This window comes from Mobula birostris, chromosome 14 (assembly GCF_030028105.1).
Source record: "Mobula birostris isolate sMobBir1 chromosome 14, sMobBir1.hap1, whole genome shotgun sequence".
Classification (NCBI taxonomy): domain Eukaryota; kingdom Metazoa; phylum Chordata; class Chondrichthyes; order Myliobatiformes; family Myliobatidae; genus Mobula; species Mobula birostris.
This window is the reverse complement of record NC_092383.1, coordinates 5,203,525-5,220,472: the sequence shown is the minus strand read 5'-3', so window position 1 is coordinate 5,220,472 and position 16,948 is coordinate 5,203,525. Positions and strand designations below refer to the sequence as shown.

General features: G+C 47.1%; 1 protein-coding gene across 1 annotated transcript in view; it reads right to left on the bottom strand.

Moving 5' to 3' along the window:
• Nucleotides 1–16,948, bottom strand: part of LOC140209666 (transducin-like enhancer protein 3) — an 87,004-nt gene that overhangs the window by 48,891 nt on the left and 21,165 nt on the right. Inside the window, 2 exon segments of the mRNA XM_072278023.1 lie at nt 767–796; nt 16,353–16,427. Coding sequence (XP_072134124.1) covers nt 767–796; nt 16,353–16,427 — 105 coding nt within the window.

Here is a 16,948-nt window from a genome sequence, read left to right as displayed (position 1 = left end):
TCTAGAATCTGACAGGGTAGGAGTCGAGGACATCTGACTTAAAGTCGAGACATCTGAGTTAATGAGACAGGCACACACACACAGAGACTGAAAGTCCTTAGACACAAGAGCACGAAAAGCCAAGGAGGCCACCCTAGGTTAAGGACAACTGACAGAGCAGATTCAAGGCCAGGAAATGGAACAGGTGTGGAGAGGGGAGCCACAGGAAACATAGCAGTCAGTGCTGCACTATTACAACTCACAACATCGGAGTTCAGAGTCGAGCTCCACGTTGTCTATAAGGTGTTTGCACATCCTCCCCATGGAATGTGTGGGTTTCCTCCCACAGTCCCCTGGTCACTGTAAATTGTCTCATGATTAGGGTTAAATCAGGGGTTGCTGGGCTCGGAAGGATTCCTTCAGACTCCTCATTGCTTGATGAAAAGTGGATCAGTCTAAACCCAACAGGGCAATATGCAGCCGTCAGGGGCTGGTACTGGGAGGGGCGTGGGCAGGAGTGCTTGCTGAGGGATCTCCTCCTCCTCTCTCCCCCACCCCGGAACCTGTCCTCAGCGGCGAGTAGCGTCTGGACGCTGGAGGCTCAGCGAACAGCGGCGAGACCTGCGCACATGCACGTCTGGCGCACAGAAGCAGTGAATCACATGGGTGGCATGCTGGGAGACGGCAGAGAAAGAGAGGAAGGGAGAGAGAGAGAGAGCAGAGACAGAGAGAGACAGAGAGTGTGAGTGAGTGAGAGTGTGTTAGAGTTCAGGAGGGAGGGACTAACCATGAGAGGTGGGTAGAAAGCGTGGTGCTGCTGGGAATGAAAAGAGAAAAGATTTCAGACATTACATTATTAGACTTAACACCCATCTTCATCCTCTGCCCTCCCAATTAAATAAAATATCGACCCTTTGAACAATGATAAGCCAGACTCTTGCAAAGCCATTGAGAAATCAAATATCTATTTAATTCCTGTGTCTGACAGAGAGGGGCTTCATCACTCAGTGCTGCAACATGAAAGCAGACACACACACACACACTCACACACACAGCTCCTGAGTGTTTTATTCATCAGCTGCTTCGTCCTCACTTCTGTATCTCCAGCTCCCTCACCCACCCCATCATCCTCAGAGACCTGTTGTTCTGCGTCCAGTGGCCACAGGATGGTCCATGCAAGCTGAACTCAGGACCAGCACCAGTGGCCAACCACCCCCTCCCCCCCCAAAGCAGTCCCTAGAGTCACTCCCCAACTGGCAACCCTCTTCAGAGTAGAAACACCACCCCCCCCCACCTCAGTCAACGATGAGGGAGCAACGCACAGGGATATGAATCCATTCCTCCTTACAAACACCCAGGGAATGCTTCATGTCCGGTACGACAACTGCGCCGCACGTGACCAGAAATTACAGAGAGTTTGCAAGCACAACTAGCCCATCACGGAAACTAGCCTCCTCTCCACAGACCGTCTACGCTTCTCACTGCTCACGAAAACAGCCAGCCTAATCAAAGACCCAACCGACCCCAGACATTCTCTCTTCTCCTCGACTCCCAGTGGGCAGAAGATACAAAAACCAGAAAGCACGTAGGACAGCTTCTACCCACTGTTAGCAGCTTTTGTACCATGAGATGGACTCTTGGAATCACAGTCTATCTAGTCATGACCTTCAACTTTATTGTTTACCTGCTCTGCATTTTTTCCAATAGCTTTATTCTGCATTGTTATTGTTTTACCTTGTTCTACTTCAATACACTCTGTAAACAATCAGATCTACATGAGCAGTATGCAACACAAGAATTTCTTTGGTATCTTGGTACACGCCACAATAACCAGGGGAAGAGCAGAGGACAAGCTGGTGTTCAGCACCTTCTCCCTGTGTTTGACCAGTCTCCTCTCTCTCACTAGCTGCTCCCAGAGGAAGGTGCCTCCATTTGACGCCTCTCTCTCTCTTCTCGCTCTCGTCCAATGCTGCCAGTCTTGGCCAAGGCTCAATCAACACAGATTGGACTCTGCAGGTCATGCCATGCGTGTTTCTGGTTTGTTTTTTTTTAAATTGCTATTTTGTGCAATTTTGATTGAGGCAGACTAGCTCTATGGCCTGCAGTCAACGGATGCCACAGTGCTAAATTGAACTGATTTTCCTAAACCGTCAATGACAATGTGGTTTGATGTTTTATATCGTGTTTTCCGCTCCCCCTGTGCCATTTGTGAGATTTGTTCTTTTTTGTGTGCATTTGGGTGTTTGATGCTTTTCTTTGAATGAGTTCTACAGTGTTTCTTTGTTTCATGGCTGTCTACGGAAAGACAAATCTCAGGATAAGGGACGAGACGCATGCCTGTCATCTCAGTGGTGGGATAGAGCACATGGAGAGGTATCACCACAGCTTCACTGCAAAATTTATTTGTTCTGATTCAGGCTACATCCACACTAGACCGGACAATACTGAAAACGTCGGTTTCCCCATAAAACAATAGGTGCCCACAGCAGGCGTTTTTAAAAATATCTCCGTCCACATTAGAACGGATATTTGGGCGAATCTCCTCCTACTGGGCATGTGCAGGACACACAGAAAACAAGCAAAGAGGAAAGGGTATACTTGGTGCGCGTTTGTCCCAGTTACAGAGGAGAAAAACTTAAGGAATTGCTGTTGGCTCTCGCGCAGGAGGACTTAAACTAAAAAAAAAACAAATACTGGAGCGTATGGAGGCAACCGACAGGGAGTTCACAGACGGTATGACCCGGCTTACGAGAAACTTGAAAAACTAACTGTTGCATTAATAAAGCACCCTTGTTAAATGTATAAAACATGTCTGCATCAGTGTTATCTTGTATTTCCATACAATGTTACATTAGGCTGTTATACATCTATTTGTCAAGAGAAGTACTTGCATAAACACAAGCAAGGACAGAAAACAGGGCAAAGTGAGTATACTTATTTATTCAGTAAGCTGTGGGTCAAACTATTTGGTGAGTACATTTCTAACTCTTCTGGCTTCAGTCTCGTTGCCGTCTGTTCTGAAATTGGTTAGGTTCTGTGGGGGCTTGCGTTCAAGAAAACAATGAAATACCGCCCTGCCACCATCTGTTCAGCACATCATGACAGCGTTTTTGAAAATATCCGTTTACCCTGTCCACACTGCTCTGCACAATTGGCGTTTTTAAATTTATACACTCTGGCAGCGTTTAGAAAATCTCCATTTTCGGGGGAGGAAAACGCCGTTTCAGTGTGGACGGAGGGTCAAAACGAAGAGAAAAGGCTTCAGTTACAGAATTATCCAATCTATGTGGACGTAGCCTTAGAGTACAGCACAGTAAAAAGGCCCTTCCGGCCCAACGAGCCTGCTCTGTGAATTACACGAGACCAATTAACCTACTAACCCGCATATCTTTGGGAATATGGGAGGAAACCGTAGCACCCAGAAGAAACCCCCCCGCAATCAAGGGGAGAACCTTAAAGCGGTGGAATCGAATTCCGCTGCTGTGCTGTGGTAATATTACACAATTGTGCTGGCTTAATTTCTGATGCAAAAGAACTGCTTACATCCTACATGAAAAGACACCTGCCTGCAGTGCCTTGTCCTTTCTATCTAACATTCCCTCAAGACCATCAATACCAATTGCACTAATCACCTTGCCGTTCACATGAACATTTGGATGCTGCCTGCCTTGCTGAGTTCCCTCCAGAGGTTTTGGGCGCTGCTATTTGGATCTTAGTGACTGCCGTCCCCAGCACCTAACAAGGACACTTTCAGATGTGCCGACTGAAGTGGCCACTGAGTACCCAGAGCTCCCTCAATGGAACCCAGCCTCCAGTGTAGCCAATCTATGCACCACACTCAGATCTTGGTGTAGTGGTCCTTGGTTGGTGCAACTGTAACGAAACACAGTTTCCTCTGGATCAATAAAGTATGACTATGACTATCTGTGTCAGCACAAGGTACTGGGCAAAAGCAAAGATCTAGCACCTGTGAAATTGGAGAGGATGCTGCCTGGTTTAGAGAGCATGGATTATGATCAGAGATTAAGGAGCTAGAGCTTTACTCTTCAGAGAGAAGGAGGATGAGAGGAAACATGATAGAGATATACAAGATAATAAGAGGAATAGATAGAGTGGATAGCCAGCACCTCTTTTCCCAGGGCTCAATACAAGAGGACATGGCTTTAAGGTAAGGGGTGGGAAGTTCAAGGGGGATATTAGAGGAAGGTTTTTTTCCCCCCCACTCAGAGTGGTTGGTGCGTGGAATGCACTGCCTGAGTCAGTGGTGGAGGCAGATACACTAGTGAAATTTAAGAGATTACTAGACAGGTATAGGGAGGAATTTAAGGTGGGGGCTTATATGGGAGGCAGGGTTTGAGGATCAGCACAACAATGTGAGCCGAAGGGCCTGTACTATTCTATGTTCTACTGCCCATTCTGTCATGAGTGGTACGTGGCTGATGGCGGGGTCTGCTTCCCAACCACAAATAGAGTTAGATATACAGCAGGAGGAGGCAGCCCTTCAGCCAGTCTATGACGATCGTTAACCATTTTATTTAGAAGTACAGTGAGGAACCGGCCCTTCGAGCCCAACAAGCTGTGTCACCCCTGCAACCCCCTACTTAACCCTACCCTAACCACAGGACAATTTACAATAAACAATTAACTTACCAAGTCCTTTGATTTCCTCCCACATTCAAAGCACCTGGAGGAAACCTACGCGCTCACCAGAAGACGCACAGACCTCTTACAAGGAACGCTGGAATTGAATTCCGATGCCCCGAGCTGTAACAACGCCGCACTAACCGCTACGTTATATCCATCTTTTGTTTTAATCCTCCCCACGTTCTGCCGCACACCTACGAACCACCACCCCTCTCATTTGGGGAGGGAGAGGAAAACCACACAGACCAAAGAATGAACCACACAGCTGTAGGCATTCTCCCCGTGGCCAGATGTGGTTCACGAGAATAATCCCAGGAAACAAAGGGTTAACACGAGGCCTGCATTCGCTGGAGTTTAGAAGAATGGGGCAGGGGGAGTTCTCATTGAAGTCTACTGTATATTGAACAGCCAAGATGGCGTGGATGAGGAGAGAATGTTTCCTGTAGTGGGGAAGTCTAAGACCAGAGGGCAAAACCTCAGGCTGTCCCTTTAGATGTAGACCAAGGAGCAATTTCTTTAACCAGAGGCCGAGAATTTGTGGACTTCATTGCCACTGGCAGCTATGGAGGCCAAATCTTCGGGTACATTTGTAATGAAGGTTGACAACTTCCTCATTAGTAACTGTATCAAAGGTTACAGGGATAAGACTGGAGAACGGGGTTGAGGGGTAGAACGGGTCTGCAGCTTTGTATTCTTTGGTGTCATTTCAGAGGATCTGTCCTCGGCCCAGCACGCAAGTGCCATTAGAATGAAAGCACGGCAGTGCCTCTGCTTTCTTAAAGCTTGCAAGATTTGGCATGACGTCTAAAATACTGACAAACTTCTATAGATATGTGGTGGAGAGTATATTGACTGGCTGAGTCACAGCCTGGTATGGAAACACCAATGCCCTTGAACAGAAAATCCTATAAAACGTACTCTATACAGCCTAGTCCATTACAGGTAAAGACCTCCCCACTGAGTACATCTACACAAAGCACCTGGAGCATCACCACAGGGCAAAGGGTCAGGGGTCACCATGTACATTTGCATGTTAGGCATGATATGAAACAAAAGCAATTAATAATAAGAGGTTAAAGGACAGATATGGAATAAAATGTGCACAAATCCCAGCCAGTATTTACAATGTAAACAGCAGTAATCCACTTTAATTGTTTTAACTGCTGTGCTGGGGGTAATAGCAAGGGAGGGGCAACTAGAATGCTTGATCAGATTAACTGCCTTGGGGGAAAACACTTTTAGGACAGTGTGAAGTTGTTGTTTCCAGGGGGAAAGTTTCTAGAAGCTGTTCTGAGCCATGAACAGGCAGCTCAAGACAGAGCCAGTGCCACCAATGAGGGAGAGAGGGAGGAAGATTCAAAGATCACGCAGCACAAAGCAGGATTTTCAGCTCAATGGGTTCTTGCCAAGCAAGGTTCCCATTTTCCTGCATTTGGCCCATGTTCCTAAAGGCAGCAGGCTAATATAACGTTACTAGATCACCAGCTACCACAGATCAATTCTCACCAGTTTCTTCACATTCCAAAAACAAGTCAAAGTTTAAAAATTTATTATGCAAGGATGTACATTTCACCACACATTATCCTGAGATTCATTTTCAAGAAAATGAGTTAACGGTCACAGGTGTAATTAGGGGGCTCAGGCGCTTTGGACCAGAAAACCTGCCAACGACCTGCATCTCCAAATAAAATTAAACCTGGGAGCTGACTGCAGAGAGAGTGGGAAATGTCATTGTAAATAAGTGAGAGCCTTTGCTGAACTTTGGCACACATTAATTGAATAAACTAGCCCACTTGACTCAATGGTAACACATTAGTGAGCGTTGTCATGTGACTGTTTAGTGAAACAACTGGTTCCCTGCAACACATAGCAAGAGATTGGGTGGTGAGTTGGAGATGCGTCTCTACCAAAGGAGGTGCAAGGTGCTCCTTCCCTCTGCTAGCCTGCAGGTCACTCTTGGGCAAGGTGTAGCCACCCCCATCCCCTTCCCAATCAGGATCACTTGAAGCTGCTGCTGAATCTTCAGTAATTCTGTTCCATTGATGGATGTCAAAACACATTAAAATAATTCTCAAATTGTGTTTATTTCACTATCCGCAAATTTATGTTTACTCCAACTTACTCCCGACTCGGGACTCGACAGCAGCAGATGCCAGTTCCTGAGCCCTCTGGGTCCTAAGGTCCATCACAACTCAAATTCTTTGTGCAATTCCTTTGTGCACGAGTAGCAAAAGGTGTGTGCACACGCACACTTTAGAGAGAACACTGGGCAGATGACCACACTGAGTTCCACTCCTGTACATAATAAAATGGCTTCCAAATCTAGACCAGATAAAGGGACTCATACCAAACCAAACAGCAAGGATCCTGAGCTCTGGTACCCTCAAAGGACAGAAGGCCCAATTACGACATGAGATGTGCGGCCACAATGCACAAATGGCAGATAAAACTAGACTCAAAGAGCCACAATAGCAAATCCCATCAGCTACACCATTTAAAATACCTCTGGTTTATACTAGACCCAATTTTATCAAGTATCACATGATAACCCCACTACGGGGCTAGATCTGTGGCATTCAAGACCAGTGATCCAGAACTATAAAAGAAATCCAGGTACGACCTATTGAAGGCTATTTTAAGAGCAAAGATACAACTCCAATTGAGGTTAGAGACTGAACTGAAAGCACATCAGCTCGAGTTGGTTAGAGACTGAATTGAAAGCACGTCAGCTCAGGTTGGGCTTGCAGGCCATTACTTCCTACAAGATGAAACCCAATACCATGCATGGCAGTGATGCTTCATTCGCAGATGAGCTCAACACCTTTGAAAGGGAGAATAAAACTACACCTGTGTGAATCCCTGCAGCACCTGGTGACTCTGATCTGTCTCAGAGGCCAATGCCAGTATAGGGGGAATTTTCACAAGGCATGGGGTCTTGGTGGTGTACCTGGTAGGGCACTGAAAACCAACTGGCCAGAATATTCAAGGACATCTTCAATCTCTCACTGCTGTAGTCAGAGGTTCCCATCTGCTTCAAAAGGGCGACGACTTTACCAGCTTCCAATAGCAGGACATAGCTATCACCCTGTGGCTCACTTGAGAAGGCAATAGGCAAATATTGGCTAGTTTCAACTCCCTGGACCCTCTGCAATTTGCCTATCGCCGCATAGGTTTACAGTTGATGCAATCTCACTAGCTCTCCATTCAGCTTTGGATCACCTGGACAATAGTAATACCTACATCAGGCTACACACATCAAAGTTGCTGGTGAACGCAGCAGGCCAGGCAGCATCTCTAGGAAGAGGTGCAGTCGACGTTTCAGGCCAAGACCCTTCTTCAGGACTAACTGAAGGAAGAGTGAGTAAGGGATTTGAAAGTTGGAGGGGGAGGGGGAGATCCAAAATGATAGGAGAAGACAGGAGGGGGAGGGATGGAGCCAAGAGCTGGACAGGTGATTGGCAAAAGGGGATACGAGAGGATCATGGGACAGGAGGTCTGGGAAGAAAGACAAGGGGGGGCCGGGACCCAGAGGATGGGCAAGAGGTATATTCAGAGGGACAGAGGGAGAAAAAGGAGAGTGAGAGAAAGAATGTGTGCATAAAAATAAGTAACAGATAGGGTACGAGGGGGAGGTGGGGCCTAGCAGAAGTTAGAGAAGTCGATGTTCATGCCATCAGGTTGGAGGCTACCCAGACGGAATAGAAGGTGTTGTTCCTCCAACCTGAGTGTGGCTTCATCTTTACAGTAGAGGAGGCCGTGGATAGGCATGTCAGAATGGGAATGGGATGTGGAATTAAAATGTGTGGCCACTGGGAGATCCTGCTTTCTCTGGCGGACAGAGCGTAGATGTTCAGCAAAGCGGTCTCCCAGTCTGCGTCGGGTCTCGCCAATATATAAAAGGCCACATCGGGAGCACCGGACGCAGTATATCACCCCAGTCCACTCACAGGTGAAGTGTTGCCTCACCTGGAAGGACTGTTTGGGGCCCTGAATGGTGGTAAGGGAGGAAGTGTAAGGGCATGTGTAACACTTGTTCCGCTTACACGGATAAGTGTCAGGAGGGAGATCAGTGGGGAGGGATGGGGGGTACGAATGGACAAGGGAGTTGTGTAGGGAGCGATCCCTGCAGAATGCAGAGAGGGGTGGGGGAGGGAAAGATGTGCTTAGTGGTGGGATCCCGTTGGAGGTGGCGGAAGTTACGGAGAATAATATGTTGGACCCAGACGCTGGCGGGGTGGTAGGTGAGGACCAGGGGAACCCTATTCCTAGTGGGGTGGCGGGAGGAAGAAAGGGACTTCCCTTCCTCCACTATCAACTCTGCTCTTAAACACATCTTCCCCATTTCACGTACATCTGCTCTCACTCCATCCTCCCGCCACCCCACTAGGAATAGGATTCCCCTGGTCCTCACCTACCACCCCACCAGCCTCTGGGTCCAACATATTATTCTCCGTAACTTCCGCCACCTCCAAAGGGATCCCACCACTAAGCACATCTTTCCCTCCCCCCCCCCCGCATTCCGCAGGGATCGCTCCCTACACAACTCCCTTGTCCATTCGTACCCCCCATCCCTCCCCACTGATCTCCCTCCTGACACTTATCCGTGTAAGCGGAACAAGTGTTACACATGCCCTTACACTTCCTCCCTTACCACCATTCAGGGCCCCAAACAGTCCTTCCAGGTGAGGCAACACTTCACCTGTGAGTCGACTGGGGTAATATACTGTGTCCGGTGCTCCCGATGTGGCCTTTTATATATTGGCGAGACCCGACGCAGACTGGGAGACCGCTTTGCTGAACATCTACGCTCTGTCCGCCAGAGAAAGCAGGATCTCCCAGTGGCCACACATTTTAATTCCACATCCCATTCCCATTCTGACATGTCTATCCACGGCCTCCTCTACTGTAAAGATGAAGCCACACTCAGGTTGGAGGAACAACACCTTATATTCCGTCTGGGTAGCCTCCAACCTGATGGCATGAACATTGACTTCTCTAACTTCCGCTAGGCCCCACCTCCCCCTCGTACCCCATCTGTTACTTATTTTTATGCACACATTCTTTCTCTCACTCTTTTTCTCCCTCTGTCCCTCTGAATATACCTCTTGCCCATCCTCTGGGTCCCCCCCCATCCCCCCCGTCTTTCTTCCCGGACCTCCCGTCCCATGATCCTCTCGTATCCCCTTTTGCCAATCACCTGTCCAGCTCTTGGCTCCATCCCTCCCCCTCCTGTCTTCTCCTATCATTTTGGATCTTCCCCTCCCCCTCCAACTGTCTTCTCCTATCATTTTGGATCTCCCCCTCCAACCTTCAAATCTCTTACTCACTCTTCCTTCAGTTAGTCCTGATGAAGGGTCTCGGCCTGAAACGTCGACTGCACCTCTTCCTAGAGATGCTGCCTGGCCTGCTGCGTTCACCAGCAACTTTGATGTGTGTTGCTTGAATTTCCAGCATCTGCAGAATTCCTGTTACCTACATCAGGCTGCTGTTTATTGATTACAGCTCAGTGTTCAACACAATCATACCCTCAGTTCTTATCAACAAGCTCCAAAATCTGGGCCTCTGCACCTCCCTCTGCAACTGGATCCTCGACTTCCTCACTGGGAGACCACAGCCTGTGCAGGTCGAAAATAACATCTCCTCACTGACAAGTCAACACTGGCACACCTCCAGGATGTGTACTTAGCCCACTGCTCAACTCTCGCTACACCCTTTTGAAGCACTGTGTGGGGAGGCACAGCTCAAATGCCATCTATAAATTTATCGATGACACAACTGTTGGCCGAATTTCAGGTGGGGACAAGGAGGTACACAGTAGTGAGACAGGGCAGCTGATTGAACAACCTTGCACTCGATGCCAGCAACACCAAGGAATTGATTGTGAACTTCAGGAGGGGGGAAAGTTGAGGGAACACACACCAGACTGAGGAATCAGTAGTGGAAAGGATGAGCAATTCCCAAGTTCCTGAGTGTCAACATTTCTGAAGATCTATCCTGGACCTAACATATTGATGCAATTACAAACAAGGCTCAACAGAGGCTATATTTTATTAGGAGCATGAGGATACTTGGTATGTCAGCAAAGACTGGCAAATTTCTATGATGCACCATGGAGAGCATTCCACTGCACGTGATCGGAAAAAGTTGCAGAAAGTTGTAAACTCAGCCAGTTCCATCACAGGCACTAGCCTCCCTGGCATTGAGAACAATCTTCAAAAGGCAATGCCTCCAAAATAAAAAAAAAGCCATCAAGTACCCTCAATCACACAGGACAAGCCCTCTTCTCATTAGCACCATCCAGGATGAGGTACAGAAGCCCAAAGACACACAGTTAATGCTTCTAGAACAGCTGCTCCCTCTTTGCCATTAGATTTCTGAATGGATAATAAATCTACGTACACTGTTACAAAAAAAAACATCTCTTGCCTTAAGCAAAGAGAGAATTGGCATGGAACATGGAAAATTTAGATCCAAATTACAAAAGCTTTAATTACAGCAGCATGAAGCCCGGACTTTCAAATGTAGATAAGTCACATCTAAAGACAACACTCTTCCTTCCCTCATCCTTCCAAACAAATTGTACCTGCACCATTTTAACTCTGGAAATCTATTTTAAAATAAATCTAATCCTAAACCCTAAGCCAATCATCTTGTTTGAACTCAATAGGACACTATGTCAATTTATTTACACTGGCAGTCTTGTTTTTTCTCCCCACACAGCCTAATCAAACTTCCCAATCAGTACATCTGATAATTACAAAATACAAAATGAACATCAACATTTAGATACCAACTTTAAATGTGCCTCAACATTCAAAACCATTTTACCAACCAAAGCTGATGTCACATGAGATCTTCAACGGAGCTGAAGACCTAGCCTACAAAGGAGCATCTTAAAGGAAATGAACACATGGTTTGAGTGTTAGAACAAACAATGGAATTTTTAAAAAGGAGGGAATTGCAAAGGCCACCATATGTTGGAAAGATTTGTACCAAGATTATTCAAGGGACCAGAATTGGAAAAAAAATTTACAAGGATGTTGTTGGGACTCAAGTTATAGGGAAAGGTTGAATAGGTTAGGACAATACCTTGGAGCATAGGAGAATGAGAGGAGATTTGATAGAGCTATACAAAATTATGAGGGGTATAGATAAAGTAAATGCAAAGGGAACTGAGGGGCAACAACCGAAATGGTGGAAGCTGCTTCAGTTGAAGAGAGGATTTGATAAATACATTGATGGGAGGAACATGGAGGCTGTGGTCCAGATGCAGGTACATAGGACTTGGCCAAACAGTACAGCACATACTAGATGGGCCGAAGGGCTGTAGCACTATGACTATAAAAAGAAAGCAAGCAGAGCTGAAGATCATGTCTTCAGTCTTCCCAATATCCAGGCAGCAGAGATATCTCCTCACCCTGTTTTGTGGTCAACAGTCGACAATCGGGAGAAAGGCTTGGCCCCAAGAAGCAATTCAAGTAAATCACCTTCAGTAACTCCAGTCCCACTACTGGGTTTAGACCAGGGAGCCATTTTTCCCCAAACAGTGCAAACACAAGTGACCTCCTAGGTTTTAAACTTTTCTCCAATTTCTAGGACTTGAAGATAGTCAGTTATCTGTTCCTGACGTGCTTTTACTAAGGGAACAATGAGATCCATCTGGGAGGTCAACAAGGATCAGCAAACCTTTGAACCGCAAAATGACAAACAAATCCATCCGCTTGCTCTGCATACACAGAGAGAACGAAAAACAAAAATCACACCGAGAATCTCTGATTGAAGATTAAATTTGTGGACTTGCACAATGCACAGAAGACGTTCAGACTGCTTACGTCTGAAACACCAGTACCTATCAGTCTTTTATTTTGCAAAAGAAAAACAAACCCTGTTGTTCAGTAACATCACCAGAGACACAATACAACTTGGCTTTGTCTGTGAGAGAGACAAATTTACTGACCTACAGCAACAATCAGGTCAGAGCTGTTCAAATATTCTATAAAGAAAATTACATCTCAAAAAGCTTGGCCTTGGAGGCAAAAGCACAAATACTCACCACAAAATACCCTTTTTTAAAAAAAACACAACCCATTTTCAAGCACAGCTGTCACACATTTGAAAGGATCGTCTTGCACGTCGGCTGGATGGTCACAAGGTATGAACCAGATCAATGTGAAAACCAGAGGACTTTGCACGTTTCACACAAGCCTTGGGTGGGAAGACGTGCGTGCACAACTATTAAAGATCGGCAGGGGAGAAGAGGGATTCGAACATGCAGTGCGTGCTGCCAAATTCACAAGTGACGTGCACAGTGTATAATCACTCCCCTCACCCCCCACCTTTGCCTAAACACTTTTGATACTGTGAGCACCACAGGGAACGTGCCAAAAGGGACGACAACCAGAAACAGACGCCAGGCAACTGAATGCCAACCAACGTGCCTCAAAACACAAGGCCGAAACTCTCTCAAATCAACTGCTTCACTGGAGAAAATTTGAGCGCCTGTATCACACCACCCCCCTGGTTATTAGCATCAGAGGGAAGGACAAAGCCCTTCTTACAGGCCAGACTAAGTGGATTGGCATGATTAATGCTGGATTTTTCAAAAAGGACCACCAGAGGCAGCTTCTGGTGGGGGGGTGGAAGAGAGTAACTGTGTTATACACCACTCCCCGTGACATCTGAAGCCCTTTATTTTTAAAAAAAAAAGACAAAAACACTCCGTAAAGCTCGGTCAAGCGCAGAGCCACATCAGAGGTGCCCCCCACGCCCCCTCCCCCGATTGCCTATAATCCCAGCCTTGCAATCGTTTATCAGACAGGCTGATTGAATGGCTGGCATGGTAATGACAGCCCGGCAATCCTATTCAGGCAGATTCGAGGAAACGATTACCTCCAAAATGGGGGTCACAGGCCTAACACATTTGCTTTAATTGAATCCCAATATCTCCCTCCAGCTGCTACGAATTGTTGCTTGGCCTATAAACCAGCACATTAAATAAAAGGCTAATTAAATAATAACTTGATTCTTCAGCCTCCTACACATCTTGCTACAACAGGGGAAAGAAGCCTTTAAAAGGCATTAAGAGCTCTCGAGAAAGAGCAGAGGCTATTGATTCTTTATCTTTAGAATCAGAGAAAGAATCTTAGATGGTCGATCAATTTATACTCAGGGCTGACGGCCAACACGAAACACATTTGTCATTCGGCCTTCGACATGGTCTAAACACATTTGACGCTAACACAGTCTGTACTTGTACAGATCTCCATTGCTTGGTAGATAAGCTTCATTCCCCTCCCCCCCCCCCCCCCCCCAAACTTAAGCTCACTCTGCTTGGAGAGAGAGGCACAAAAGACCTTGGAAGTCAAATGGCTCCCATCGCAGCCTCATCACGTAACGTCTAAACTAGACCTGCTCAACAGTAGCTTAACCCAGTCAATTTGAACAGAAACTCACATCAAAAACACAACATTGGTCGGAGCCAAGTGTGTGCAAGTCATCGCTTGAAAGGAGGGCAAGTGGGAAGCTGGTAAGGGCGGACCAGTAGAGATTGCAGGGTCTTTAAGGGAGCGGCAGAAATGAAGATCAGTGGCCTCCCTGCTACCTGACGTGAGACTCCCAAATCCAATGACCCAATGCCATTGAACTGGGAAGCTGCAAAGACACAAGACACAGGAGCAGAATTAGGCCGCTCAGCCAGAGTCTGCTCCATTGTTCCACCATGGCTGATTTATTATTCCTCTCCACTCTCTTCTCCTATACAGAGGGGTGGGGCTGAGAGGGATATGGGCTAAACCCAGGAATGTAGGATTACCTGGGTGGACAACGCGGTGAGCATTTATTTGGGGGCCGCAGCTAGTGTGACAATATTACAGCGCGAGGCATTCCACAGTCTGGGAGTTAAATTCCGGTAAGGAGTTTCTGTATTTTCCCCCAGGTGTCACATGGGTTAAGTCCAGGTGCTCTGGTTTCCTCCCAAAGTCCAAAAACATAGCTGTTAGTCAGTAATTAGTCCTTGTAAACTGTCTCACAATTAGGCTAGTGTTAAATCGGTGGGCTGCTGGGCAGTGGAGCTTGTTGGGTGGGAAGGACCTGGTCCAGCTGTATCTTTAAATAGGGAGGGCACTGTAGACCTGACATTTCAGGCCAATTCTCTTCAACAGTCCTGATGAAGGGTCTCCGCTGAAATATTGGCTCTATATTCCTTTCCACAGATGCCACCTGATCTGCTGAGTCCTTTCAGCAGTTTGCACGCGTTACTCCGGACACAGAGCACGGGAGTCATCTACAGCCCCTGGCAAACAGCACTCGATGGTGGGACAATTCATAACACAAATAAAGGATTAAAGGGTTAAAAAGTACGAGTGAGCGGTTATTTGTTAGATAGTTTGACAGAGGCTTGAGAAGGAATCTAACTACCTCCCTGTGCCCAGTAGCTGGCTGTCATGAGGCTGGTAAGAGGGAGAATTCACGGGGCAGCATCAGCCAGAAGGAAGGGAACCTTTTGCAAACGAGCCAAGATCAAAGAATTTTTCCATCAGCGTACATGCAGTTCGGTTCCTTAAGGCCGTTTAGTAGCCGGGGGTGGGTAGTAGCGATGAGCTCCCATTGTGTATTAAATGCGCCCAATGGCATGTGTCTGCAATAGCCTCTGACAATCAAGCGAAGGCCTGGAGCTGGACATGTGGATTAGCTACTGGGCCTGGCGGTACCATTTCTACTGACAGAAGGGCCAATGGCACCATAAAACCAGTCACGTTGGCAAATTGGGCATGTCAGCCATGGTTGGCAGCTTAGTTAGAAGGAAAACTCTGATCTCAAGCCCCTGCTACCTTGCAGCTATACCCACTCATGGGGGAGGCTTCAGGAGGCCACCCCAAGGGAAAAAAATCCAGAGCTCCTGCGACTTCGCCCGTGCCAACCAGCATCAGTCTCTGCTGTTCCTTGGATTCAGCTGTGTGGAGAGGGGGAGCCTACAGAATGTGCAATAAGCTTGCTCTCCACATCGTACTGCCCAGGCTTGCTGGTATGCTACTTCCATGGTCGAACCCAACCAACGGTGGCCGATACATGCATGTTGACAGCAGACTAGAAGCCGCTGAGGTCCAAACTCCCCCCTTCAACAGGTCTTTCAGCCAGAAGCTACCAGCAACGCTGGAGTTTAGCAAAACGAGGGGGAATTTTATTGAAACCTATCAAATATTGAAAGGCCTAGTTTTAAGTGGACGTGGTGAGGATGTTTCCTATAATTGGAGGGGGAGGGGTCTAGGACCAGAGGGCACAGCAACAGAATACAAGGATGTCCCTTTAGAACAGAAGGGGAGGAATTTCTGTAGCTGGAGAGTGGTGAATCTGTGGAATTCATTGCCACAGACGGCTGTGGAGGTAAAGCTATTGGGTATATTTAAAGCAGAGGTCAATAGGTTCTTGATTAGTCAGGGTTTTAAGGGTTACAGGGAGAAAGCCTGTAACCTCAGAGGGATAATAAATCAGCCATGATGGAATGCACAGCAGACTCAATGGGCCGAGTGGCCTAATCCTGCTCACATGCCTTATGGTCTTATAATCTGCACTGATATCACCACTGGTCAGTTCCTTAAAGATCACCTTTGCGATGCATTACTACCCACTGCCGTCCTTTCAGAAGCATGACTGCAACGCTCACCCCTGCATAGTGTCAAGTAATAAGAAGGTGTACACACTGTGAGGGGCAGATTGGGAACTCCACGTACCCCGATGATCGAATTTAACTCCGTCATTGTCACTTGCTTGGCACGTTCGACAGCTTGAGCTACTTGTTGCTGGTGCTGGGACAGGACACGAGGAGCAGAAGATACAAAGAAAACATTAAATTCAATCCATTAAATCATGTGCAACTTAGCACTTACTTAGCAACTGAAATCTCTTCAAGAATCCTCATTACTCAAGTGGCCACCTGTAGATTGGGGGACCACTTTGTCGAGCACCTTTCGCAAATGGCAGAATCTCAGCGGCTACCTAGTTCAATTCAACTTCCCATTCGGACAGCCCTGTCCACAACCTCCTCTGCTGCATGTGGAGGCCATATCCAAGTTGAAGGAGCAACTCATTTAATCTAGGTAGCCTCCAACCTGACGGCATGAACACTGATTCCTCTAACATCCAGCAAATTCTAACCCTCCCCTTCTATTTCCATTCCCAATACTGATTCCCACCCCCCCTTCATCCTTTCTCTTCTCACCTGCCCATCACCTCCACCTGGATCCCCTCCTCCTTTTTCTCCATTGGGCCACTGTCAGATTTCTCCTTCTGTAGCCCTTACCCTCTTCCACCCATCCCCTCCCAGCTT